The sequence below is a fragment of the Danio rerio genome, chromosome 8 (genome assembly GCF_049306965.1).
Source record: "Danio rerio strain Tuebingen ecotype United States chromosome 8, GRCz12tu, whole genome shotgun sequence".
NCBI lineage: Eukaryota > Metazoa > Chordata > Actinopteri > Cypriniformes > Danionidae > Danio > Danio rerio.
The window spans coordinates 62,240,042-62,266,067 of record NC_133183.1 but is presented as its reverse complement, the minus strand read 5'-3'; the positions used below and the strand labels follow the sequence as shown (position 1 = coordinate 62,266,067).

General features: G+C 38.2%; 2 protein-coding genes across 4 annotated transcripts; one reads left to right on the top strand and one right to left on the bottom strand.

The window, feature by feature from the left end:
- Positions 1–2,174: 2,174 nt before the first annotated feature.
- gins4 (GINS complex subunit 4 (Sld5 homolog)) lies at positions 2,175–18,130 on the bottom strand. Of its 3 annotated transcripts, none has more exons than NM_001003546.2 (7): positions 17,849–18,082; positions 13,755–13,841; positions 13,524–13,637; positions 13,225–13,322; positions 11,745–11,833; positions 7,134–7,224; positions 2,175–2,930 (listed from the first exon to the last, which is right to left on the bottom strand). In NM_001003546.2, exons 1-7 carry the CDS (start codon positions 17,924–17,926, stop codon positions 2,834–2,836), a joined length of 654 nt encoding a protein of 217 aa, NP_001003546.2. In that variant the 5' UTR covers positions 17,927–18,082; the 3' UTR covers positions 2,175–2,833. The 3 variants fall into 3 exon arrangements, with proteins under 3 accessions (NP_001003546.2, XP_021333980.1, XP_073765874.1); XM_021478305.3 differs by lacking the exon at positions 2,175–2,930 and adding an exon at positions 3,701–3,787 and having other exon boundaries at positions 17,849–18,130; XM_073909773.1 differs by lacking the exon at positions 2,175–2,930 and adding an exon at positions 6,017–6,785 and having other exon boundaries at positions 17,849–18,130.
- A 1,698-nt stretch (positions 18,131–19,828) lies between these two features.
- cox5bb (cytochrome c oxidase subunit 5Bb) lies at positions 19,829–24,472 on the top strand. Its single transcript, NM_001386398.1, has 4 exons — positions 19,829–19,963; positions 21,279–21,349; positions 21,426–21,525; positions 24,200–24,472. Exons 1-4 carry the CDS (start codon positions 19,864–19,866, stop codon positions 24,310–24,312), a joined length of 384 nt encoding a protein of 127 aa, NP_001373327.1. The 5' UTR covers positions 19,829–19,863; the 3' UTR covers positions 24,313–24,472.
- Positions 24,473–26,026: the final 1,554 nt, after the last annotated feature.

Sequence of the window (26,026 nt, the reverse complement as noted above, 5' to 3'; positions counted from 1 at the left end):
GATGACAGAACCTCCATGTTGACGGCGTGAATAGTGAAGTTTCCACATACTTTATTGGCCACATTTCCGTGGTGTGTTGGTGAATCATGATTCATCATGCAAGATGAGACGCCTCGGTAAAATCACACGTTTCATAACCCCTGAACAACAATTAAAATACTTTATGCATGGTTCAGGCATGCAGGCAGAGTTCTCGGCTTGTGAATGCAGTAAACGTGAGCATTGGTGTATAATTAACCTGGGAAACAGGTAAAATGGTCACGTACAGCAGAGGAGACGTGCTGAAGAGGATATGGAGAAACTGGAGGATTTCTCAAGCACAAGAGGTCAAAGGGCGTGATTAGCTAATTGATATCAGAGTCGCGTCACGGGGTGAATTTAGAGACACAGTAAGATACAGTACATGAAGTCAGAAGTATTCACCCTCCTCTGAATTTCAATCATTTTCCAAATGATGTTGAACAGATTCAGAACTCTCACAGTATTCCCTATAATATTTTGTCCACTGGAGAAAGTCTTATTTTATATCAGGTAGAATAAAATCAGTTCTTAATAATTTTTAAAGTCATTTTAAGCTCAATAGTATTAGCCCCCTTAAGCAATATTTGCTTTGGATTGTCACCAGAACAAACCACTGTTATACAATGACTTGCCTAATTACCCTAACTTTACCCTAATTACCCTAGTGAAGCCTTTACATGTCACTTTAAGCTGTATAGAAGAATATCTAGTCTAATATTATGTGCTGTCATCATCAAAGAGAAAATAAATCAGTTTTTTAGAGATGAGTTATTAAAACTATTATGGCTAGAAATTTGTAGAAACTGTTTATTATATTTAGACTGCAAACAGAATGCTGGGTTCATCCGTGGTGCTGTGGAATGCTAGAGCTAGGATTACACTATAGATGCAGTAAAGAGTAAATCAAACATTAAGGCCCAATCCGGATTCTCCTCCTCAGCCCTTCCCCTTCGTTTCGCATGTTCACGTTAAAGGGTAGGGGTGCCCCAATTCTCTTAAGCTTGAAGGCGAAGGTCTAGATAAGTGGAAGGGCTAGAAAGCCCTTGAAACGAAGATTTTTCAGGACCACACTTGAAACCAAGGGGTGAGAAAATTTCCCAGAATACACCAGCTGCAGCGGCAGCATGTCTGCACACTAGAGTTGCACCGATACCATTTTTTAAAGTACCGACACTTTTTTTTTTCCAGGTACTCGCCGATACGGCAGCTTTCCAAATACTGATACAAAAATACTGAAGATCACTGAAATAGTGAGACAAAAAATGTTAGGACAGCTTCTCTGTATTAACAAGCGTTTTCACTGTTTTTAAAAGGTTGTCAAAGCACATTCAGTTTTCATAGTATCAAATAATTCCCACAAACAAAACAAGAGCGTAATAAAATAATAATAATAAATAATAAAAAAACATGCTGGATAAGTTGGTGGTTCATTCCGCTGTGGCGACCCCGGATTAATAAAGGGACTAAGCCGACAATAAAATGAATGAATGAAAATAATAATAATAAAACAAAAAATAAATAATAAAAAAATCTAAATAAAACAAAATGTTATGTTATAAAAAACTGATTATAACATAACACTACATAACAGTGTTGAATTTTGTTTAACAATCAAACGTGTGGTGAAATATGACAGTGAGCTCTCTAATTATGGTGAGCAACACTGAGTATAAGTGTTTATAACCTGTTAGTAAAGGATGTTCCTCAGAGCTCTTGTACGATATTGTTTTGCTTTTGCAATACTTTTTGCAAGATGAAAAGTACCAAAGCCAGTTAACCAGTTCTGATTATAATATCTGATATAATATACTCCCTATATTTTTCAAAAGTTCACTTGTTTTTGTGAATTGTGGGGACGTGCCATAAGCTCCTATTGTTTCTGTACTCAAACTGCATTTTCTGTCCATTTCTACATTATGAAAAAACACCACTCTGTTTGATTTAAAATGGGGACGAGTGAAATGTGCTCATAAATCAACTTCCGCCAGCGATGCCGGTCATACTCACATCATTATAAAAGTTTGTCACACACACACACACACACACACACACACACACACACACACACACACACACACACACACACACACACACACACACACACACACACACACTCACTCACTCACTCACTCACAAAAAAGTGGAACAATATAAAGAAACATAAATAATTCGTTTTTATTTCTAGCACCCCAACAAACCCCCATTGGCCACTGAATGACCTCATCCATCCGAACTAACGACTTCCCTTTAACAGAGAAAAACCACAGCTTCTGTTTCTGACCAGCCTGCGACAGCAGAGCCGGCAGTGTGTGATGAAATATCGCAATATCACCACCACAACGCAAGACTACACAACTGCTGTGCTACACCTGAGTGTATATGCAGTTACGCTTTAGTTTATATTACATTCAAACACAGTAAAATGCTCTTAAAGGGACAGTTCACCTAAAATTGACCCGTTTACACATTTATGATTTTTTAGTTGACTCCCATTGTAGGATCAAAAAATACAATGGTAGTCAACGTGGCTGTTTTTCCCAGCATTCTTAAGTATATCTTCCTTTGTGTTCGACAGAAGAAAGAAACTCAAACAGGTTTTGAACAGGTGACTGGCAAGACAGAATTTTCATTTTTGTGTGAACGGTCCCTTTAAGTGAGTTTTATTATGTGCATTGATCATTTTATTAACTGTAAATGCTTTCATATTCAAACATAAGGTCATACTTATGGATCTGCAGAACACTGATCGGATTTTTTTTTTTTGAGTCGTACACAGATGATCTGATTCCTTCATGGCGTCTTCTGCTCAGGTTTAAATGAGCTGCACTGCTCCGCTGGCCACTAGAGGCGCTATTGTGCGATAACGCATCAGGTGCTGCGAACCCTCGTCCAGATCCACAACGTACTCCCTGAAAAAGACAATAAAAGACGTCCTCAGATCAAAAGAACATTAACACAGTTGCATTAACAGACACTAGCTACGTTTCCATCCAAAGATGCAAATTTAATTTCTGCGCAAAACTGGAATAATCACATAAAAGACGTGAGAATAAAGCAGCGTTTCCATCCAATAAGTTGAAGAGAACAAAATCGTCACTTTGATTAAATGGCCACTAGAGGTGCTATTGTGCGCTAACGCATCATGTGCTGCGAACCCTCGACCAGATCCAAAACGTACTCCCTGAGAAAGACATCCACACTGATCAAACAACATTCACAAAGTCTCTTTATTGACCTTATTCTTGTAGTATGAGCGGTAACAGACAAAAGCTACATTTCTATACAAAGATGCTAATTTAATTTATGCGGAAAACTGGAATAATCACATAAAAGACGTGAGAATAAAGCAGCGTTTCCATCCAATGAGTCAAAGAGAACAAAATCACCACTGATTAAATGGCCACGAGAGGCGCTATTGTGCGATAACGCATTATGTGCTGCGAACCCTAGTCCAGATCCTCAATGTACTTCATGAGAAACACGTCAGCACTGATCAAACAATATTCGTAAACTCGCTTTTTTTTAAACTTTATTCTTGACGTACGAGCGCAAACAGACACTAGCTACGTTTCCATCCAAAGATGCAAATTTAATTTATGCACAAAACTGGAATAATCACATCAAAGACGTGAGAATAAAGCAGCGTTTCCATCCAATAAGTCAAAAAAAACAAAATCGTCACTTTGATTAAATGGCCACTAGAGGTGCTATTGTGCGTTAACGCATTATGTGCTGCGAACCCTGGTCCAGATCCACAACGTACTCCCTGAGAAAGACGTCAGCACTGATCAAACCACATTAACGAAGTCGCTTTATTGACCTTATTCTTGACGTAAGAGCGGTAAGACACTAGCTACGTTTCCATCCAAAGATGCAAATTTAATTTATGCGCCAAACTGGAATAATCACATAAAAGACGTGAGAATAAAGCAGCGTTTCCATCCAATAAGTCAAAAAAAACTAAATCGTCACTTTGATTAACTGGCCACTAGAGACACTATTGTGCGATTTAGCATCTGCGCTGCGAACCCTCGTCCAGATCCACAACGTACTTCCTGAGAAAAATATCCACACTGATAAAACAACATTCACGAAGTCTCTTTATTGACCCTATTTCTGAAGTATGAGCGGAAACAGACACTAGCTACGTTTCCATCCAAAGATGAGAAATTAAATGTATGCGCAAAACTGAAATAATCTCATAAAAGACGTGAGAATAAAGTAGCGTTTCCATCCAATAAGTCAAAAAGAACAAAATCGTCACTGATTAAATGGCCACTAGAGGCGCTACAGTGTGATAACACATCATGTGCTGCGAACCCTCGTCCAGGGGGCTGTTCCAGAAAGCAGGTTATGTGACATACACGGGTAAGTTTGAGAGTAAGTAGGTGGATAACCTCAACTTTGGTTCCAAAATCGGAGGTAACTTCTGGGTATGTTAAGTAGCCATAGCAACTTACTCTCTGAAGATAACCTGCTCTGGAGCAGGTTATCTTCAGAGAGTAAGTTGCTATGTTTCAGAGTTTGTCTGTTTCAGAGAGTTTACTGAGCATTGCGTGCTCTTTTGATGAGAATATTTATGGATGTGGACACACAGATACAAGTTTTTTCGTTGTGAGAGGGTTATAAGTGCATAGTTTTTTTCATAACCAAATTCATAATGTTAATGTATTTAATAAACCTTTTTGAAATCAAATGTGACAAACCGCGGGTCTGCGCTTACCATAAAAAACATTCAGTGCAGCTCTTTGTATTCGCGTCAGGGCATTTTAGGCAACTGTACAATATGGCAGTAGGACCACCTGTACAGTATGACTGGCACTGAACTGTTTTTTACACTTTTGTACAGTTCCTTGGTCATACATTACTGCGTATCATTACACAGATGGTTCAGAGCAGGGGAATAGCATAGTGGACAGTGAGTCGATAAAGAACAACGGAGCGCACAATGGAGCGAGTTCGAATCTCACTTACAGATCTTGTGTTTTTTCTCTCCTTCTGCACCCTCACATTTTTCTGTATAATATTATAAGTGGCAGCTTTGTCTTTTGTAGGAAAATATATCTTTAATTTAAGATGTAGGACGTCAGTCTTATATAAACATTCACGCACACACACCTACATTTTTAATATAATATTTTTTTCAGGGTTTCTAAATGCTATTGTGTGCATTAATTGCAGCGGATTTTAAAGCTCCATCAGTCACTAAAGGACACTGATAATATAAAATTTGTCCAAAGTATAAGTGTGCAGGTACAACTTAATTTTCTATCCTTAATCTTTTGGGGTTTCAACTATTAAACTCATTACTGCTTCGACTTACCAGCTCATCACACACTCCACCTCATCACTATATGTTAGGGGTTAGGGTTAGAAGTAATGATTCAAGTGTATTACACAAATAGTGTAAAAAAAAAAAAAAAACTATAAAGCAAATGTTGCTTAACACAATGTTTATTTTTATTATATTTGTATTATAAAATAGAATCATTACTGGGCACTATTGTTACTTGCTGGAGGACAAAAGATACCCTTTTCTGCCTTATACGATGACACCCTACCTGCAGCCTGACCCAGAGGAAATCTCAGTGACCCAAGCAGACAAAACAGATGGAAGAGTGCTAAAAATATATAATTAGTCAAAAAACTATGTTTAATCAAATAGTTTGGTCTGTTCATTTCTTCATTTCCTGAAATAAAATGAATGATTTTTTACACTGCTTTATACACGCACCCACGTGTAACATATTTTTCATATACATTTCTCACCTTAAGTTGATGCTCATGTGACTTTATCTTTGAAGATGAACCTTATACAGCTACTTTAGAATTTAAATATGTAGATAAAAGATTTTGTGATCCAAGAGTAATATTCAAATATGGAAAAGTGCAGAAAATTCTTACACTGCTTGTTAGTTGAGGCAGAAGGAACTTCGTCTGCATGCAAAATAAAAAGAACCTAAAGCTATCTGACAACAATCACTTACAACAGTGACAGAGTGTGTGGTTTAAGTCAAAAACTCAACCACTGAAAAGCCTTTATTATAGGACACAGCAGTTAGACAGGCCTCTTTCTATTAGCTGCATGTCAGAAAGAATATTCTAGAGTGTTAAATAAAGAGCTCCAGTAATTAAATATTACCTTTTATGATAATGTTTCTGTGTTTAATGACTTTGGACAGAGTTCTAGCTCCAGAAAGATTACAATTTCTATAAGCCTTATTCGTCAACACATATATTGTGGCCTTAAGAAATTAATGGCAAGAAAAATAAATGCATGAATGATTACACAACATACTCAAAAAGGATGTTAAAGAGTAGTTTAATTTATCATTACAATAAAATGGAGGGTGGCATGTGTAATTTAATGAACTAATACATTTTCTTATTATTTATTTTTTATTTTCTTATCTATTTCTTATTCTATATTTCTTTCCTTCGTTGAAGCAGATGTGTAATCTCTGTGTTTAAAACCTACAGCTTCGCCTCTGTAAAGTGCGTTGCCCTTTTTTTCTCACCGTGACTTTCTATGGTGACTCGTGAATTCGGCGATCTACTGAAAATGCCTTCAGGTGTGTGCCGTGCACGCGCATTAACCCGCGGTTATCTTCAGGAGGTTGATTTAACTAACTCTTGTCACCTGTTTTGGAACCAACATACTCGCGGTAAGCAGGTTTTGGGTAAATCAACCGAGAGTTTAGGTTTTAGCAGATGGTAAGTTAACCCAGCTTTCTGGAATACCCCCCAGATCCTCAACGTACTCCCTGAGAAAGACGTCCACACTGATCAAACAACATTCACGAAGTCACTTTATTCTTGACGTACCAGCAAAAAAAGGCAGTAGCTATGCACCGCCCATTAGTAATAAATTAGAATAAACAGCCCTGAGTGAGAAGCAGCTGCCAGCTATTGAGTTTTTGCACCGTTACTGACAAAAATATTGTCAGCGACTAGAGAGAGAGAGTTTTAGTGCTCCTTTGAAGTTAAATAGTGCACATCTCATCCGAATTTAAAGCCACAGTCACTAAAATGACACGGTTTGGATCAAAGTCTAGGAAGAGCCTCTGCACTGAAAGAGTGTGTGTAAACGTGCGCAGAGTGTGTGTTTTTACCTCTGTTCGTCCGTTTCAGGCTCCACCAGGATATTTTCCTGCTTCTCTTTCACTCTCAGGAAGACGAACGAGTCCAGACATGGTTCAGGCACTGCAGACACACACATACACACACACGCACGCACGTCAGTAAAATTTTAGACAGTTTTCGAGTGAAGACTACATTTAATTTATTTACAATTGAATAAATAAGTCACGTAAAACAAATTGCAAACTGAAATAAATATATTTTGATTATATGGCTTGCAAGTGGATGTTTTAAGAGGTTATTTAAATTTTTTTGTGATTATTTTGTTTTTAATTATGAATTTTGTAGAATTATGAATTTTTAATGTTGATTTTGCGTTGGATTCAGCGATCGCGGAATGACAAAAAAACCAGGTGGACTGAAAAATGCGTTTGTGAGCTCGCGATCCACAACTGTTTGTCGTTGCTATGGCCACCGCTAGCTGTTCTTGCGGGGTGAAGTGTCAAAATAGTTGAGCTTTTGCCGCTGTTTGTATTAATACTGAAAGTGTGTCATGGTTAAGAATAAAGCGATATGCTGGTGTTTAACTGCACTGCTTTAATGCACTCCTGCATTGGGCTCACACATATACACTGCACTCTGACTACTTTAACAATGTTAATAAGCCGTGGTGGGCGTATCTCTCTGGCGCTGAAAGCAGTCGACCAATCACTGCAAACTGTGCGCTAAGGAGGGGTTTGGGACCAACTGTGCTGCATGCCTCCTTTTAAGTGATGCTCCCGGCTGTTAGATCGCCCCCTGGGGGCTGGCTGTAGTACAAGTCATAAGCCCGTCTTCCCCATGTTAACCAACGAAACTGGAGCCCAAATAAAAAAAAATGTAATTCACTTGCATTAAAATTTCCTGAAAGATGGTTTTGGTCAATAAAGGCACTGGTTATCATGCGGATATAGGTGCAGATATTCATTTCTGTAAACAGCATGTTCTTAGCAGTATTTTAATGCTATAAAAACGGGGCGTGTCATCGTGATTGACAGTTGTGATTGACAGCTTCTCTAAGCAGACCGTTATGCTGTGTTCACACCAGACGCGGAACACGCGGATAAATCGCGCTATTCGCGCGTAAATAGCCGCGTGAACATTTGAGTTTACTCGCTTCTTCCGCGCGTCAAACCCCACTTTATTCGCGAGTCAAATCCGCTTCATTCGCGTGTCAAATTCACTTCAGAAGACGCGGATTTGCGTGATGGGCAGGGCTTCTGTCTGCCCGGTGACTCTAGCTTCATAGCTAAAGGGCTAACATGGATTTTATGAAGAAAATAACAGTGTTTATGTGCTTTATGATGGCTGAAAAACAGCGTTGATACGTTTAGGGTCGTGTCTGAGTCCATTGCATCCTTTCAGAGGTGCAACCAGCTCTGTGAGCTCATAAACTCCTCCAGAAACTGAGCCTGGATCACGGAGGCTTTCAGCGGTGCTTCTGACTGAGCCGAGCCCAGTTTGATGAACTGTTGTCGGTGAAGGCTGGAGGATTTCCCCTGGAACACCGACAACAGGCGATACGTCACAATCACGCCTCCACAAGAGCAAGCTCCTGACTGGTTAACACGGCACGAATGTCCGCTGAAGTTCAGATTTTCGAACTCGAATGATTCGCGCAAAACGCGTGTTAAGTGCATCAAACGCGCAAAACGCTCAATTCGCGTCACACTATTCGTGCGTATTGCACCGCGCAATTTGCGTCATTCGCGCATATCACGCCGCAGGACGTCTATTCGCGCGTTTGCATTGACTTAACATGTAAATCACTAGCGCTTGACGCGCGTTCTGCGTCTGGTGGGAACGCAGCATTAGAGCTTCAGGAGGAGATTAAAGTGCCAAAGTTTGATTTCTGTGTTATTTTACCATGATTAAACTATACTTTCTGACCTACAGGATCTGACGGATCACCGTTTATTCGGTTAAATGTGGGCTTTTGTTTGCTGATACTGAACGTTATTATGTCAGGGAAAATACAGATGATTGCTATCTTGCAGTAATTCAACTTATGGGTCTGAAATAATAATTATAAAAACAAAACTAATGTTAGCCTGTATGCCCAGATCGATCTCATGCAACGTTATTTGAACTTGATTTTAAGAATATCTCTGAGCTTGATTTTGAGTTTCATCATATTATTAAGTTAATCTACTGAATTTGCATTTATAAAGTATTAATGTTCTAGAAACTGAATCTTAAATAACAAAAAAAAGCTGTAAATGTTACATGTATTATTTATACACACCATTTACCGTTGACTTTTTATTTGAAAATTCCTAATAAACATTCAAATGAATGTAAACTCCTCTTTGCCAGATATAATTAAGGCATTGAATAAACCAAATGAAAACGGAGGCAAAGACAAAAAAAAAAAAAAAAAATCGAACAATATGCCAGCAATATTTTGTACAATAGTTTATTGTACAAATTGAAAAGGGTTATTTTATATAGTGCAGAGATGTGTAAATATCCTGTTGATATTTAGAAATCTTGCTGTATCCTTTTCTAATCAGTGGCGTAGCGGATGGGCCCGCAGGGCACGCACCGCGGGGGGGCCCCGCGTGATTAGGGGGCCCCGCGTCGTCGCGATTTTCAATAATTGAAAATCAACCGGCAACCGCAATAATCAAACTCTTGGGAACAACTGTGGTCGGAACCAAAGTTCACAGGTCTGTGTTCTCTAAACACCTCTCAAGCGGTGGACTACTTCATTCTGATTGCTTGCCGCCAATGTTGCCAACTTAGCGACTTTGTCACTAGATTTAGCGACTTTTCAGACCCCCTAACGACAAATCTAGCGACTTTTTTGTATGTTATTGGAGATTTTTTTAGACTGTCATTTGTCCATACTGTACCGTCCCTACTCTTCTCAACGAGCTGCGTGTGATGCCGCCGACCCCTCCCCCGCCTCACAGCACTGACAGGCGGCCCAGTCAGTCCTCTACAGCAGCCTCTCTCATCTGCAGCCCGAGAGCAGATCACCCCTCTGCGTACCGACAACAAATGATTTAGCACAGGCAGTGTAAAGGTATTTCCCTTGTACAGTCAAACCGATCTACTTCTACTTTATTTTAACAATCACAGATATTAGTGACAGTTTCTGAATTTGTCTGAGTTTATTACATATGAGAGATTACTGCACATTCACTACACATCTATAATGACATACTGTATTCAAACAGCAATACATTTAGTTAATAAACATGCTTATATAAAGTGTAGTGCAATTATAAATACCCCTTTATTAACCATAGGGTGTAAAACAAACAGAAACGGTAAAACGTGATGACGTCAGTGATATGCAAATTGGCGTATGACGTATCCCCCCCCCCCCTCTTCATCAGTGGGCCCCGTCAGCGATCCCTGCAGGGGGACTCCGCATTTTGCGCTACGCCACTGTTTCTAATATAAACACACGATTTTCCCGCATGGTAAATAGCTGTTCATGGTGCGTGTATTTTGGGTCCTGGTGATTGCTAATTAAGAACAAAAGCCTTTCTAAAAAATGTATGTGTCGTTGATATGTTATTCTTCATACTTTACAAGTTTTCTACCCCTTTGTGTCATGACTGTGTTTGTCCACCAGGTGCCAGCAACCCCCAATGAACTACAGTGGCTAAAGAACTACATTTCCATACATATTTTCGCGCACACACCCGGTCTGTCATCTACACTGATTTACAACCACAGCTGTCTCCGTTCTCCGTTGATTACCTGGACTATATATTCAGTCATTTATCCTCTGTTTGTCAGTTGGTCGTTGTCGTTTTTTAATGTTATTCCTGATCCTTGCTCTTGTATCTTGTTATAGTCTAGTTCGAGTTTAATCTGTCTTAGTTTCTTGTTTTGTTAGTTTGCTATTTTGTTACTTTGTATTTTTGTCACTTTCACTGCCCTATACATCAATTAAACTGCACTTGGATTCTACACCCGTTTTTTTTGTTCCTGTTTTGGTCGCTCTACCGTGACACTATGAAGATGCCAAATACCAACAACCCGTTATAAGAGAAATATTTTGTGTGCTCATAGCGGAGTCTAACTTTTATTTCTGCAGTCCAGCAGATATTATTTTTATTAAATTATTAATAACAGCTTGCATCACAGTTTTCAAATAAATCGTATATAATTACATGTGTTTGAATGCAAGTGCTTATATTTAAATTAGCGAGCCTTTGTTATTGTGCAGAAACGGGCGGTCAGGTGAGACGTTCGGGGGGCGTGGTTGATTTGGCGTACACACATTTGATTGGAAGCTTGATTCTGCAGCTCCGCCTCTGGCTCCATCAGGCAGTTCTATTGCGCATGCTCCAATTTCAGCAGTGTTTTGCGACAGTTTGTGCCCGTCATGCATTTAAGGCGTTCAATGGGAGCATATTTGTTCACATATTTTTTACAGTCGTTGTTCGGGGGAAAAAAAAATGAATCACTGATTGAATCACCTGGGAGTCGTTAGGTAATCAGGTAAAAATAAACGCATATTATAAGACAATGAAGGTGTTTTTTGACCCTATATGCAGATCAGCCTGTTGTTGGAGACCCCCAAATCCACAACATGACCTTTTAATGCATAATAGGGGCTATTTCAATACAGAAGTGTTTCTCACCGGCCTTCATCATGTCGACGCTCTGCAGGTTTGGTGGCATATGTTTCAAAGCCACGGCTCGCAGGTAAACCTCTGTGTTCGCCAGATACCTGAACACACACACACACACATTGAGTTTTCATGTTTATTGGGGACTTCACCATAGATGTAATGATGTTTCTATTGTATTTACTCTTCCCCAACCCCACCCTCACTGGAAACAATCTGCAAATTTACATCTTACAAAATACTTCATTCTGTCTGATTTATGGGCCACTTTTCCTCAAGGGAACCAAAATAATGTCCCCACAATGTCAAAATGTACTGGAATTGCTGTATTTTATTGTCCCCATAATGTAATGGATATCAGGTACACACTCATTCACACACGCACAGAGACAGACAGACAAACACACACATACACACAAAGACAGACAAACACATATACACACATACACACACACAGACATTTACACACACACTCACACAAAGACACACACACAGATAGACACAAACACACACACAAAGACAAACACACATAGTCACAAACAAAAAACACACAGACACACACATACATAGACAGACGTGCACACACACATACACGCTAACAAACACCCACACATACCAGACACACACACACACACACAGACAAACAGACAGACACACACACACAGACAGACAAACACACAGACACAAACACACATAGACACAAACAAAACACACAGACACACACATACATAGACAGACGTGCACACACACACACACACACACACACATACACGCTAACAGACACACACACACATACATACCAGACACACATACACACAGACACACAGACAAACAGACACAAACACAGACACAAACAAAAAACACACAGACACACACACACATACAGACAGACGTGCACACACTAACAAACACAAACACACACACATACATACCCGACACACACAAATACATACATACATAGACATGTACACACACACACACACACACAAAATTGCAAAAAGACACACACACACAGACACACACACTAACACAAACACACACATACATACCCGACACACACACACACACACATACATACATACATACATACATACATACATACATACATACATAGATATGTACACACACAAACAAAAATGCACAAAGACACACACACACAGACAGACACACACACACAAAAACAGACACACACAGACACAAACAAACACCCACACACACAAAGACAAACACACACACACACACACACACACACAGACACACGCAAAGACAAACACAGACACAAACAGATGCAGACACACACATACATAGACAGACGTGCACACACACAAACAAACAGACACACACACACACACACACACACACACACACACACACACACTTAAATTCTCTCTCTCTCTGTCCTCAATCGCCCTCATCATTCGGTCCAGAAGCGTCTCTCTGACAGACATGAACAGATCCTCAGTGCGACAGTCGCAGATTGCGCTGAACTCACTCTTTAGCGAAGGCGAACTCTTCAGGAGACAGGAACGAGGGGTCTCCATCAGCACGGGACTTCTCCTTCTCCAGAACATGAGGGAAAAACTTCTCGATCTGCAGACGAGAAAACCAGACGTGGACACAACATCAGCCTACAGAACAGATCTGGTGTGAGTCCCGACTGGCGTTTCAGTGTGGAGTTCGCATGCTCTCCCCGTGTTGGCGTGGGTTTCCTCCGGGTGTTTCCCCCACAGTCCCAAACACATGCGCTATAGCGTACTGCCAGTCTTTCTGAATAAATTACGCTCGATTTACCTTCTTGAGTCGGGAGCGCAGGAAGCTGCTGAGAACGAAGCGGATGCGGTCGATCTCCATGCGGTGAACACTGGCCTTCAGGTCTCCTTTCCTCACACGCTGCAGGTTTTCCTCCTAAATCACACCACAAGTCATGATCGATACTGAAACGGTCAATCTGACTCGTCTACAGGCTAACATCCGTCACGCAAAGTTTAATCAGACTGAGAAACACTGCAGACAGACTCATACCATGTGTGTGAGCTGCTCCATCACACACTCCACCAGCTCAGACTTGTTCTCCAACAGTTCTGGAGAAAACTTCTCATTGAGCCAAGCCTGAAACACAAGAGACGCTCATTAGGAGACACTGTTCATCTACTCTGTGATGATGCTCACATTAAAACTGCCTCAAACTAAGCATTAACGAGTACTTTGAGCAAAGGCTCCTGGGGTCTGTTCTTCGTACGTGGATTACTCAGTTAGCTGGATTTGGATATTGATGATTTGACACGATCCAGGATCGTTTCGTTCTTCAAAGCTGATCCGAGAGTTGTTGTCATAGCAACAGTTCTGCTAGGTCAAACCTGGTCGGGAGCAGGTTCAATTCATATAAACAGGATTAGATCGGCTCAGTTCAAGCAAATATAATACAGAAAGTATGTTCTGAATTCTGATATTTTCTTACAGTAGTAGTTATATACACTTGGGAAAATGGTACATATTTTTAACTATATATATATATATATATATATGTATAAAGTTATAGTCATTAATAAAATAAATAAAGTTATACATATTAATAAAACTTATGCAATCTGCACCCTCGAAATGAAAGTACAAAGACTGCCACCTGGTAGTGCGAAGAGAAAACTTATTGATATGAACTTTTTAGATCGCTTTAGTACAAATTGTGTATAATAGAAATGCAGAATATGTTACTTTTTTTAAAGCAATAATACATTTATGCAGTCATAAACATGTTTTAATAGTTAATATGCCATGGATTTGATGCTTCACAAAAGTTGCAGACACCTTTACCAATATCAAAATGCTTTTGTAAACAACCAGTTATTCTTTACACCGATTAAAAAAACAACTACTATAATAAAGAAAATCTTTTCTAAATGTAGAACTAAATACATTGATTTGCATTGAAATACATGATGAAGTGTAAAGCCTGCAGCTCACAACAAATGTGGAAGGTTATTGCGTGTCATATTTAACAAGCCGTTTACTGCTAATTTGATGTAATTTTGCTCACATGGATAATTGAATATTAATCAGATGATGTCATTACGCTGCTGTGCCGTCAGCCAATCGTTGCATTGCTGATCATGATTTCGAGGATGGATAGATCTTTCCTTTACAACACACGCAGCGATCTCAGATCAGTTTATCCAGACATTCTAATCTGATTTGCGAACTTGTTTGAAGAACCAAATTAGCGAGAGATCAGTTATCAAGATTAAAAGATCCAGGATCTGCCAAATCATCTTAGATCATTTAAGCGAGGTAAGAAGAACGGACCCCTGCACTCCGGGACGATTTTGGTTTGCGTTTACAGCAGTGGCGCAGTAGGTAGTGCTGTCGCCTCACAGCAAGAAGGTCGCTGGGTCGAGCCTCGGCTCAGTTGGCGTTTCTGTGTGGAGTTTGCATGTTCTCCCTGCGTTCGTGTGGGTTTCCTCTGGGTGCTCCGGTTTCCCCCACAGTCCAAAGACATGCAGGAGAATGGGTAGGCTAAATTGTCTGTAGTGTATGAGTGTGTGTGTGTGAATGTGTGTGTGGATGTTTCCCAGGGATGGGTTGCGGCTGGAAGGGCATACGCTGCGTAAAAACTTGCTGGATAAGTTGGCGGTTCATTCCGTTGTGGCGACCCCGGATTAATAAAGGGACTAATCTGACAAGAAAATGAAAGAAAATTATTTTAACCTTTAGTTTTTGTCTTTTCACTTGTTTTGGTTAACTATAATAATTTGGTTTGGGCAAAATGTGCTAAGCCACGCCCCCTACCATCGCAAAAAATAAAACTCCGCCCCCCCTAATCAATATTCAGTTTCAGTTGGAAACACATCATTGTACTGAAACTTCCAGCTTTAGGCTGCTTTCACACCTGTGAATCGATTCAGTTGTTCCGAAACAGAGATTTGTTTATCTCAGAGGGTTTAATTTGCAGCGTCCCGCTCAGCTGTCAGGAGAGGTGGTGGTTTGATGGTGATTGACAGGGTGCACGCGCGACGTGTCTGAGGAGAGATGCAGTGGGGAGGGGGGAGAAGGGTGCGTGACGATGCCTATTTGAGGACCGGGAGGGAGACTCGAGATTACCGGGAGATCATCACTCGTTTGCGGGCATCCGGAGACTCGCGAAACTTCCCGCCATGCTCATAATTCTCTCTTCATATAGCCGTAAGCCTATTACATATCCATAAAACACTGTGATGTAACCGCGCTCGGATCGGATCACTTTCTCACTGCAATCAAACCGCTCCAGGGTTCTTTCTAATCGAGCCGAGACCTCCTCACTCAAGCGGTCTCGGAGCGATTACTTTGGCGCGGAACAGAGCGCGATTGCCCTGTTCACATATGCCAAACGAACTGCGCTAACTGGGCAAACGAGACACGTTCCCAAACAAAAGTGTAGGTGTAAAAGCACCCTTAAAGTGCACGTGAAATCAAAATGTACAATCTTATTCTTTAGTTAACCCACTGTTTAAAAAATATCTTCAATCAAAGCCCACAATTGCCATTTGCTTCCACCCTAAATGTTGAACCAAATGCCAGATTTTAATGGTTAATTACAAAAAAATATTATTTTTTCAGTGGATTAACTAAAGAATAAAAGTGTGCGCTAGCAAAATAAACATTGTAGATTTTGACGGACTTTAACCTTGCCCATCATACCATTACGAGGCAATAGCCCCTTTCACACACACAGACCTTTCCGGAAAATTACCGGCAATTTTCCGGAAAGGTTGTATGTGTGAACAGGCCCTTTTTGAAAATACCGGTAAATTCGTTCTGGCTATTTTCCGGAAAGAGAAGTTGTAACATTACCGGCAATTTGCCGGAATGCTGCGCTGTGTGAATGCAGAAGGAAAATTGCCGGAAAGAGCGCGTGCACGTCTAGAACGTGCTGATGTGAGATACCTGCTTTAGCCAATCAGAACAGTCAGACGCATTCACGTGCGCGCGGTTTATGAGAATAAAAGCCTTTGAATATTTTTCCAGACACCTTTAGCTGCTAGATGTTCGTCAGATAACGTTTCTATGTTTCTTCTTAATGCCAACTGTGTAAATAATTATCGATAAAATGTTTATGATAATCCGTTGTTTGTTTACCTTCAAGCTTTGCGTGTGCCCGTGAGCGCCCATAGCGCCAGCACACACACATATCATGAACATCTCGACATGCGAAAGTCTTCCTTTATATGTTTTCATTGGAGTTGTACTCGATTCTGATCCATCCAAAGAGTTTGTAATGTAGTCAAATGTTTACAAACACAAGCGCAGCCGTTTAGAGCTCATTTCTGGTTAATGATGTCAGAATTTATCGGCATTTTGCGATGGATGTGTGAATGCTCTTTTCCGGAAAAATTCCGTAACGTCCTCGCCTGTGTGAACAGCGCTTTTTTGAATTTACCAGGAAAGTCGTTCCGGAAATCTTTTTTGGATATTTACCGGTATCACTGTGTGAAAGGGGCTATGATGCTCAAAACTAAAGCCCCGCCCACTACTCAATATTCAGTTTCAGTTGGAAATACCTCATCATACTCAAAAGTCTTGGATTTGAATTAACCATTTTTTCATATTGTGAGGCAGTTCCAAAATATTAAATGAGAAAACAGTGGGAGTGGCTTGTTTTTTATACTAAGGGCTGATTGGATGTATTAAAGTAGGCATTTCAATCAGAAAGATGGGTAGAGGGTGTTTGAAGAGAGTTATTACAACCTAACAGACTCCTCCTCACCACCATTTCTGTTTGTTGTCAAAACTGACAGCTGGAGGGGCGTGGTTAAGTATGTTAGCCACGCCCAATACCTCAGACTGATGTAATCTGGGGGTTTAACTGAAAACAAACAGCATGTGTATTTTCAGATTTTAACTTTAGATTACAAATGTAAACAATTTTCTGTCTTAATGACATGCACAGATGAATTGTTCACCACAGAACTAGCAATGCGAGCTAACAAAATTGATATAGCTAGTTTTGACATAATGCGTACTTTAATGGTAGATTAGCGAGCTCATTTGAATGCACATGTAACGGTGTTTGTGTTTTTGACTTTGCGTTATAAAGATAATACAAAAATATATGAAAATTACACTGTACAATGAAATAGTCTGACCTCCTCGAGTCTGCTGATGAGCTCTGCCGGGGTCATGAGCTCCTCCTCCCCGCCGCTCAGCTCACTGTGGTCGGACATCGGAGAAACAAACCAAAAAACAGCAAGAACTGAACCCGAAGAGTCACTTCAGACTAGGCACTACACGGCCACGGCTCACTGCTGTCCGCTCGGCCACTGAAACTAAACTTCAGCGCAAATTGTACCAGATTAACCCCGAACTTTCAGCTGTTTACATCTTCATACACGGCGGATTGAGAATTTCGCGCCAAATAACAAAGTGACAAGGCGATGACGTCACCGTGTCCTCAAACTGGTTGAAGGCGCGTTAAGGCTGCGCAGAGAGTGTCAAAATACGGGTCTTCTGTTATGTAGTTGTACAAATAAGTTAATTATGAAGTGATAATGTTTAAATATGTGTAATTGTTTCTGATTAGAAATGTGAAATCAAGCTGGAAATCAATATCATAAAACACCTAAAATGCAAAAAAGCAGTTTAAAAAGCCCTTACAAGTTATAGTGTTAAAATGTATGCATAAATTAGTGTAAACTTTTATTTTGGAAAATATGGTTTCTTTTACATTACTATTTGAATCACATTTTATTGTGTTTGTTAATTATTTTTTCAAAAATTTATTGTGATTATTATTTTTTTTAAATTTGCATTTAATTGTTTGTTTTCAATGTTAATTTATCATGTTCTATTTTTATTTATAAGTTTTCAAGGTTTATTTACCATTTATATATATATATATATATATATATATATATATATATATATATAAATAAGAAAAATTGTAATAATAATTTATCATATTTCGTGATTTTCCACTGCTTTTTTCAATGTTTCTCTCATTTGTTTATTTAATATTACAAATTTTACCTACTTCTTCTTCTTTTTATTATTATTATTATTATTAATAATAACTATAATTTATAATTATTATTGTTATCATTATTGTCATTTATACGTATTCATATATTACATGTATTTATAAAAATATATTATAATAAAGTATATATTATWATAATATATATATATATATATATATATATATATATATATATATATATATATATATATATATATATATATATATATATATATATATATATAGATATATATATATATATATATATATATATATATATATATATATATATATATATAGATAGATAGATAGATAGATAGATAGATAGATAGATAGATAGATAGATAGATAGATAGATAGATAGATATAATATATATCATTAATATTATTATTATTATTGTTTTTATTATTATTATTATCATCATCAACATCAATTTATCATCATTATTAATATTATTATTTTTATTATTGTTATTATTATTAATTGTAATAATACTGAATGTTATTATCATTGTTATCAATATCATAGCTGGTTCATTCCGCTGTGGCGACACCTGATGGCCAAAAAGAAAATGAATAGATTATTATTATAATGATGATGATTATTATTATTGATATTATTGTTATGTATTGTATTTTATTGTCAATTCAGCACCTGTTCACCTTTTTATTAATTTGTAATACTTTTTTTATATATTTTTTTATTGATGCAAGAACGAAACATACAAAACAATGCCAAAGGTATACAGAAAATGAAAAGTATATAGAAAATCATATAGAGATACAAAACTCAATAAGTAAAACAAAAAAAAAACAGAAAAAGGAAAAAAAATACTAATAAATAAAGCTAGGTCTTGCTAACTCACAAATAATTTAAAAGTGTCAAACAAATATACTGTTTTAACAGCTTTTTTGCTTGTTCTTTCCTTAATGGTATTTATAAAAATATTTAGTTTTCTAAGTACCACTAAAACTAAGATTTCTGATTACTAAAAGTAAATTTACATCGATGGATATGAAACTTGGTAAGTAGTACATGCTCAGCTACAGTAAGCTGGCAGCGCTAGATGTCGCTGATTACTACCATAGACTGCAAAACTGAAGCGACTTTTATTTCAGACGCGCATGCGCAGTGCTTCAGTCAGAATGGCGGCCAGGCTCCTGTTGAGATCCGCGACCCGAGCTGTGGTTTTGCGTCACCGGACTCTTCCAGCACCCGCTGTCGCTCGAGCTCTGGCCTCCGGGGGTACTGCTTAATTACAGACGCTACTCTGAGTGTTTGTTTGCGTTGAAAATACAGCTTAAATTGTTTATGAATGGACCTTTAGCGATGATGCTATAAGGGATACAGCTGCGGTCGGATGCTAGCGATAATTATTTATTTAATTTAATCAAGTTCCCCCTTAATTGTATTTTATTAACGTCTATGTCTAAATCCAACCCTTATGGTAATGTAAATTAATATGATATATTGTTGTACAGTGTCACAAAAAGATACTATATTGACGTAAGTATCCGCAGCTGTATCTCTTCTAGACCTCACCCCATCACCGCAGACTCTGATTCACACTCAGGTGCTCAAATGCTGATTTTAGTGTCGTTTTGTTTCTGCATCTGAAAGTGATTTTCTCAGTGTATCGTTAGATCTGTCTGTAAATTCATCCTGACGACAAACCTAATCCTCTTATTCCCTGTCATCCTCTTCAGTCACCTTGGGATAGATTAGTTCTTGCATGCTAACACTAAATGCAAAAACACATGTTTTAGAGTTTAGTTAAACACAATTTCGGTAACACTTTAGATTATGAAACACTTATGAAACTATGTTTATAAAGTAAATGTTAGTCATTTAAGAGTTTAGATGCAAAAATCTCTAAATGCTATAATAAAAATCTGAAATTTTCCTCTAAAATTGTTATTTTTTTATCAGTCTCCTTTGTGTATAATCAGTATTATCACTTTTATGGCAAAGAATAAGTCCTTTTACTTGTCTTTAAAGTAAAATATATCAACATAAACAAAAGAGGCTGAGAAATACGTTTATTTTCAATGGGAATTTCAGACGGCGCTTAGAGGTTTTTGCATCTGAACTCTTCATTTATTAACACCCTGTTGAATGTTTGTTGGTTAGTAAATGCATTAAATATCATTAGCTACGTATATTAAAGCGTTACCGAAATGTCTTCTTTTTACTTATATAACATACACACACATTAGCTATGTAGAAAATGCATGCACGTTTCTATAATTTCAGTTTTTTATAACTATTTACTTATTTATTTTTAATTCATGTATACCCAAATAATTTACGGCACACATTTCATTCGGCGATCACCTTTTTTTTATTTAATTGTTGTTTTTAAATATTTCCCAAATGATGTTGAACAGATTCAGGAATTTTGCACAGTATTTCTTATCATATTTTTTCTTCCGGAGAAAGTCTGATTTGTTTTATTTAGGCTAGAATAAAAGCAGTTTTAATTTTTTAAAGGCCATTTTAAGGTCAATATTATTATAACATTATATATTATATATAACATTATTAATGCGGTGGTCTTCAGGTATTCCCACAGATGATGAGCAGGCCACCGGTCTGGAGAGGATTGTGATGGAAGCTTCCAAGAAAGGATTGGTAAGTGTCTCCTATATTGTGCTTTCTGCTATAAAAATAAAAGCTCAGATGAGTCAGTGCTGCTTTTCTCCATCAGGATCCATATAACATCTTAAAACCGAAGGAGTACGCCGGCTCCAAACAAGACCCTCACATCGTCCCCTCCATCTCCACCAAGAGGATCGTGGGATGTGTGTGTACGTGATTTCACTTCGTTATACTCAAATTTCAGCTGTTTCTTTTGAAAGATTTTTATTTTTATGCTGAAATATGGCATATAAGATTAGTGAATAGTGCAGCGTTTCCATCCAATGAAGCAAAGAGAACAAAATCATCACTTCCTGATTAAATGGAGGCAAACGTCAGACAGAACAATGCAGTTGAGTGCATTGGGAAAAGCCACTGTGGTGTTTATTCTTCTCTAATAAATGAGCTGAGCCTCAGAAGCCTACAAAACCCTCTTTGTTTACATTGTCACTATGGGGGATTGTGTGTAGAATGTTGAGGAAATAAATAAATAAATTGATGAATTTAATCCATTTTGGAATAAGGCCGTAACATAAACAAATGCGTAACAAGTGAAGCGCGATCTATACTTTCCGGATGCACTGTAAGCTTCCATCCAGAGATGCAAATTTAATTTATGTGCGAAACCAAAATATCGCATCAATTTTTTAATGCGCATTTACAAAATGTATACACTTTTACGTTCAGGGTATTTTTAATCCGATATTCCAAAATGCGAATAAAAACAGGAGGATGGAAACGCCGCTATTGATGAGCAGCGCTGCGTGTAAAAGTTCACGTTTTTTTCGTCATAAACGTACGTGGCTCCGGGAAATACAAGTGTAACGGTTGCATAGTAAAACAATACAATTGCGGGACTTTTCAGGGCACGAATGTTTCAGTGCACTGGAACAGGGGTTTTCAAACTGTGGGTCGCGACCCACTAGTGGGTCGCAAAGTGAACAACGGTGTGTCGCGCAACGTCTCATAGCTGCAGCTATCCGCTTGTTAAGTGGTGACGTGTTTGTGACGTATGTAATACTGTTTCCGGGTCCAAGCCGCCACTTATTTGAGTGGAGAAATCATTCGTTTATGATCACGTTTTATTCATATCACACATTAAAGTTAATTTTATATAAAGTCATAGTGTACACAACAATCTCTGGGCTTGCTGCATAACAAATACCAAAAATTTAACAATTTATAAAAAAATAATCACTTTCTGGCCATCGGATATTAGGCATGGACATATATACTGCGATCGTGATTTTCGAAAGCCTTCAATCGCTTTGTAAACGCTTATTATTACCATTTCATGAGTCTCCCCATTCAGTTGAATAGAGCGCTTGGACCCGGGAGCCGCTTCGCGTGACGTCACACTTAACAAGCGGATATTTACATTGCGGTGAATCAAAACCAGTACGATTGACGGCAATAACTCAAAAACCTCTTACTCTAGAAATATCTATAGTGTGTTTCCTACAAAAAGACAAAGCTGGTGATGTTTCACAGCTGTCTTTTTCTTTTTTTTTTCGCTCGACATTACGACCACTGCTCCGTTTGAGCTCTCGCAATCTGCGTTTAGCCGGGAGAGTTCATGCTGAGCGGAGCTCTCAGTAAGGGACCGTCGGAAAAGTGCTCATTTATTTCGTTTTTTTTTTTTTGCTCTGTCCTTCGTGTTTTATTTTAAGCACTACTATTAAGTTAGTTACTACTAACACTACTATTAAATTAGTTAAACACTAATTTTCTCTTAAATGAGCACAAACAGTTACTAAAGTAGTCGAATGCTTCATTATAGATCTGTGCATTCTTACATTAACACTTCTGTTATCAAACAAAACACAATGAGAGATTCATCTGCTGCTCTTCACTAAATAACTATAGTAACTTTAATCAATATGCAAATACAATTAAACGTGAAGTAGATTTTATAGCTTTATTTAATTTCTGTATAGGCCATTAATTTTAATAGGCTAAACCTTTTATTTTATTGTCAATATTTTCTAATGTTTCCTATGTATTCTATCATTTGAAGCTATGTGTTGTCCAATATTTTTTACAGCCCAACGTTGACAGATTGCTAATCAATAAATAGCTATAGTGCTACCTGTTAGTTTTAACGTCAGCTAATGTTATGGAAAGGCATAGACGTTTTGGAAAATAGTAATGTAAGTACCCCCATCATTCCTTCCTCAAGCAAATGTGTAAATATTAGATCTATTCATCAATAACGTTAAGTGCATTGGCATATGTATCTGACGTTTTCCGAGCTTTTAGTAGTCAATCAAAAAGCGATTTAGTTTCTTATGACTATACACCAGCAGTGGAGTTTACTGTGATGTGACGGGGCTTGATCATAATCAAGGGGCTTGATCAAAGGTTGAGTGTCTTTTTCAACAACAACAAAAAAAAAAACGATCACAGTGACAGCCAGCATCCCACAAAAAGCACTTCGAGCTTCATTTTGTGCATATCAAATCGCAAAATCCCTAAAGCCGCACACCATATATTTTTGACTGCTTTGAATGAATTATTTTTTTTAACCCATTTTTCCTCTATTAAAATGTTATGGTGGGTCTTGAGATTGAATTACTTGCCTAGGTGGGTCCCGGGATAAACAAGTTTGGGAATCCCTGCACTGGAAGACGCCTTGATTAGCGAACAAGGGTGCTGATTGAGACGCAGCCAGAATAAAAGCAACATTTCGTAGCGATGCGCTGAAAGCAGGTTGAATGCAGATGCAAAGTGACTGCAGATCAAAGCTTGCTGTCCTCGTTGTGTGTTTATTATTAGCACTGGTCATTGTAATAGACAAGGCTGTTAACCAGTGTGACATTTCTCTGTTCTGTTTGTTTTTTGAAGGTGAAGAAGACAACACTGCGGTGGTTTGGTTTTGGTTGCATCAGGGTGAAGCGCAGCGCTGTCCGTCCTGCGGCGCCTACTATAAACTAGTTCCACATGAGTTACCCCATTAAAACACACACTTTACCACAGTGGAGACGTAAACACTCCTGTACTGACACACACACACACACATACACACACACACACAGTCTGCTTGTTTACAGGCTGAAGAGTAGAAATGCACTTTATGAGGACCCTCAGTAGCTCTTTGCTTTCTGATTAGATGCTATATATATATAGTTGAAGTCAGAATTATTACCCTTTTGATTTTTTATTATTATTTTTTTAATATTTCCCAAATGATGTTTAACAGAGCAAGGAAATTTTCACAGTATGTCTGATAATATTTTTTCTTCTGGAGAAAGTCTTATTTGTTTTATTTCGGCTAGATTAAAAGCAGTTATTAATTTTTTAAAAACCATTTTTGGGACACAATTATTAGGCCCTTTAAGCTAATCTTTCTTTCAATAATCTACAGAACAAACCATCGTTATACAATAACTTGCCTAATTACCCTAACCTGCCTAGTTCACCTTATTAACCTAGTTAAGCCTTTAAATGTCACTTTAAGCTGTGTAGAAGTGTCTTGAAGAATATCTAGTAAAATATTATTTACTGTCATCATGGCAAAGAGAAAATAAATCAGTAATTAGAAATGAGTTATTAAAACTATTATGCTTAGAAATGTGCTGAAACAATCTTCCCTCCATTAAACAAAAATTGGGGGAAAAAATAAACAGGGGCGCTAATAATTCCGACTTCAACTGTATATAAAAAAAAAAAAAAAAAATATATATATATATATATATATATATATATATATATATATATATATATATATATATATGAACAAATAAAGAAAACAGGCTTTATTGCGTTTGATTTAGCTAGTTCGGCTAATTCTGCATACATATTACAGCTGTAAATTAGCACTTATTTTTCTCCTGATATTCCACAAGAGCTGTTTCGCCATTTCAACTGTACTACAGTTTGCTTTAGCATTCCAGTTGTTTCTCAGAAATACAATCCATTACTCTAACTGTCACATAAACTACACTACCTGACACATAACTTGACTTCTAGTTGATCATGTGGAAAAGTGGCAGAAGGTGGATCTGTTGATCTGCATCTCAATCATCACAAATACTGCAGAAGACCTACTGGAACCCAAATGGAGCCAAGATTCTCATAGAAATCAGTCAAGTTTGGTGAAGGAGAAATCATGGTTTGGGGTTACATTCAGTATGGGGCCGTGCGAGAGATCTGGAACATCAACAGCCTGAGGTGTCAAGACATTTGTGCGGCCCAAACCACAGGAGAGGGACAATTCTCCAGCAGGATAGCGCTCCTCATACTTCAGCCTCCACATCAAAGCTCCTAAAGGTCAGGTGCTCCAGGATTGGCCAGCCCAGTCACCAGACATGAACATTATTGAGCATGTCTGGGGTATGATGAAGGAGGAGGTGTTGAAGATGAACACAAAGACTCCCGATGAGCACTGGGAATCCTGAACGCTTTCTTTGCCATTCCACTTTATTAATCAGTGATTTGAGTCATGTCAGAGATGTATGGATGCAGTCCTCCAAGCTCATGATGGAGTCAGACACAATATTCTTTCTGTCTCCACTGCAGCAGGACTTTATATTCTATACTGGACATTATTTCTGTTCAGTGATGAGACTTTAGTCTAAGCAGAGTCAGACCGCACTGTCCTAATCAAATCATTCATAATCAAGACATGATCATATTTTTTATTTTGGTTTAATAAGCCTCATCTAGAGGCCT

Excerpts from the sequence above, each read along its gene's own strand:
- gins4 (NM_001003546.2), bottom strand. The coding sequence starts at position 17,926 with ATGTCCGACCACAGTGAGCTGAGCGGCGGGGAGGAGGAGCTCATGACC. Across the intron at positions 13,638-13,754 it reads TGGAGCAGCTCACACACATG|GAGGAAAACCTGCAGCGTGT; the intron begins GTATGAGTCTGT and ends GGTGTGATTTAG. Across the intron at positions 2,931-7,133 it reads CCTGAAACGGACGAACAGAG|GGAGTACGTTGTGGATCTGG; the intron begins GTAAAAACACAC and ends TGTCTTTTTCAG.
- cox5bb (NM_001386398.1), top strand. The coding sequence starts at position 19,864 with ATGGCGGCCAGGCTCCTGTTGAGATCCGCGACCCGAGCTGTGGTTTTG. Across the intron at positions 21,350-21,425 it reads AAGCTTCCAAGAAAGGATTG|GATCCATATAACATCTTAAA; the intron begins GTAAGTGTCTCC and ends TTTCTCCATCAG. Across the intron at positions 21,526-24,199 it reads GAGGATCGTGGGATGTGTGT|GTGAAGAAGACAACACTGCG; the intron begins GTACGTGATTTC and ends TGTTTTTTGAAG.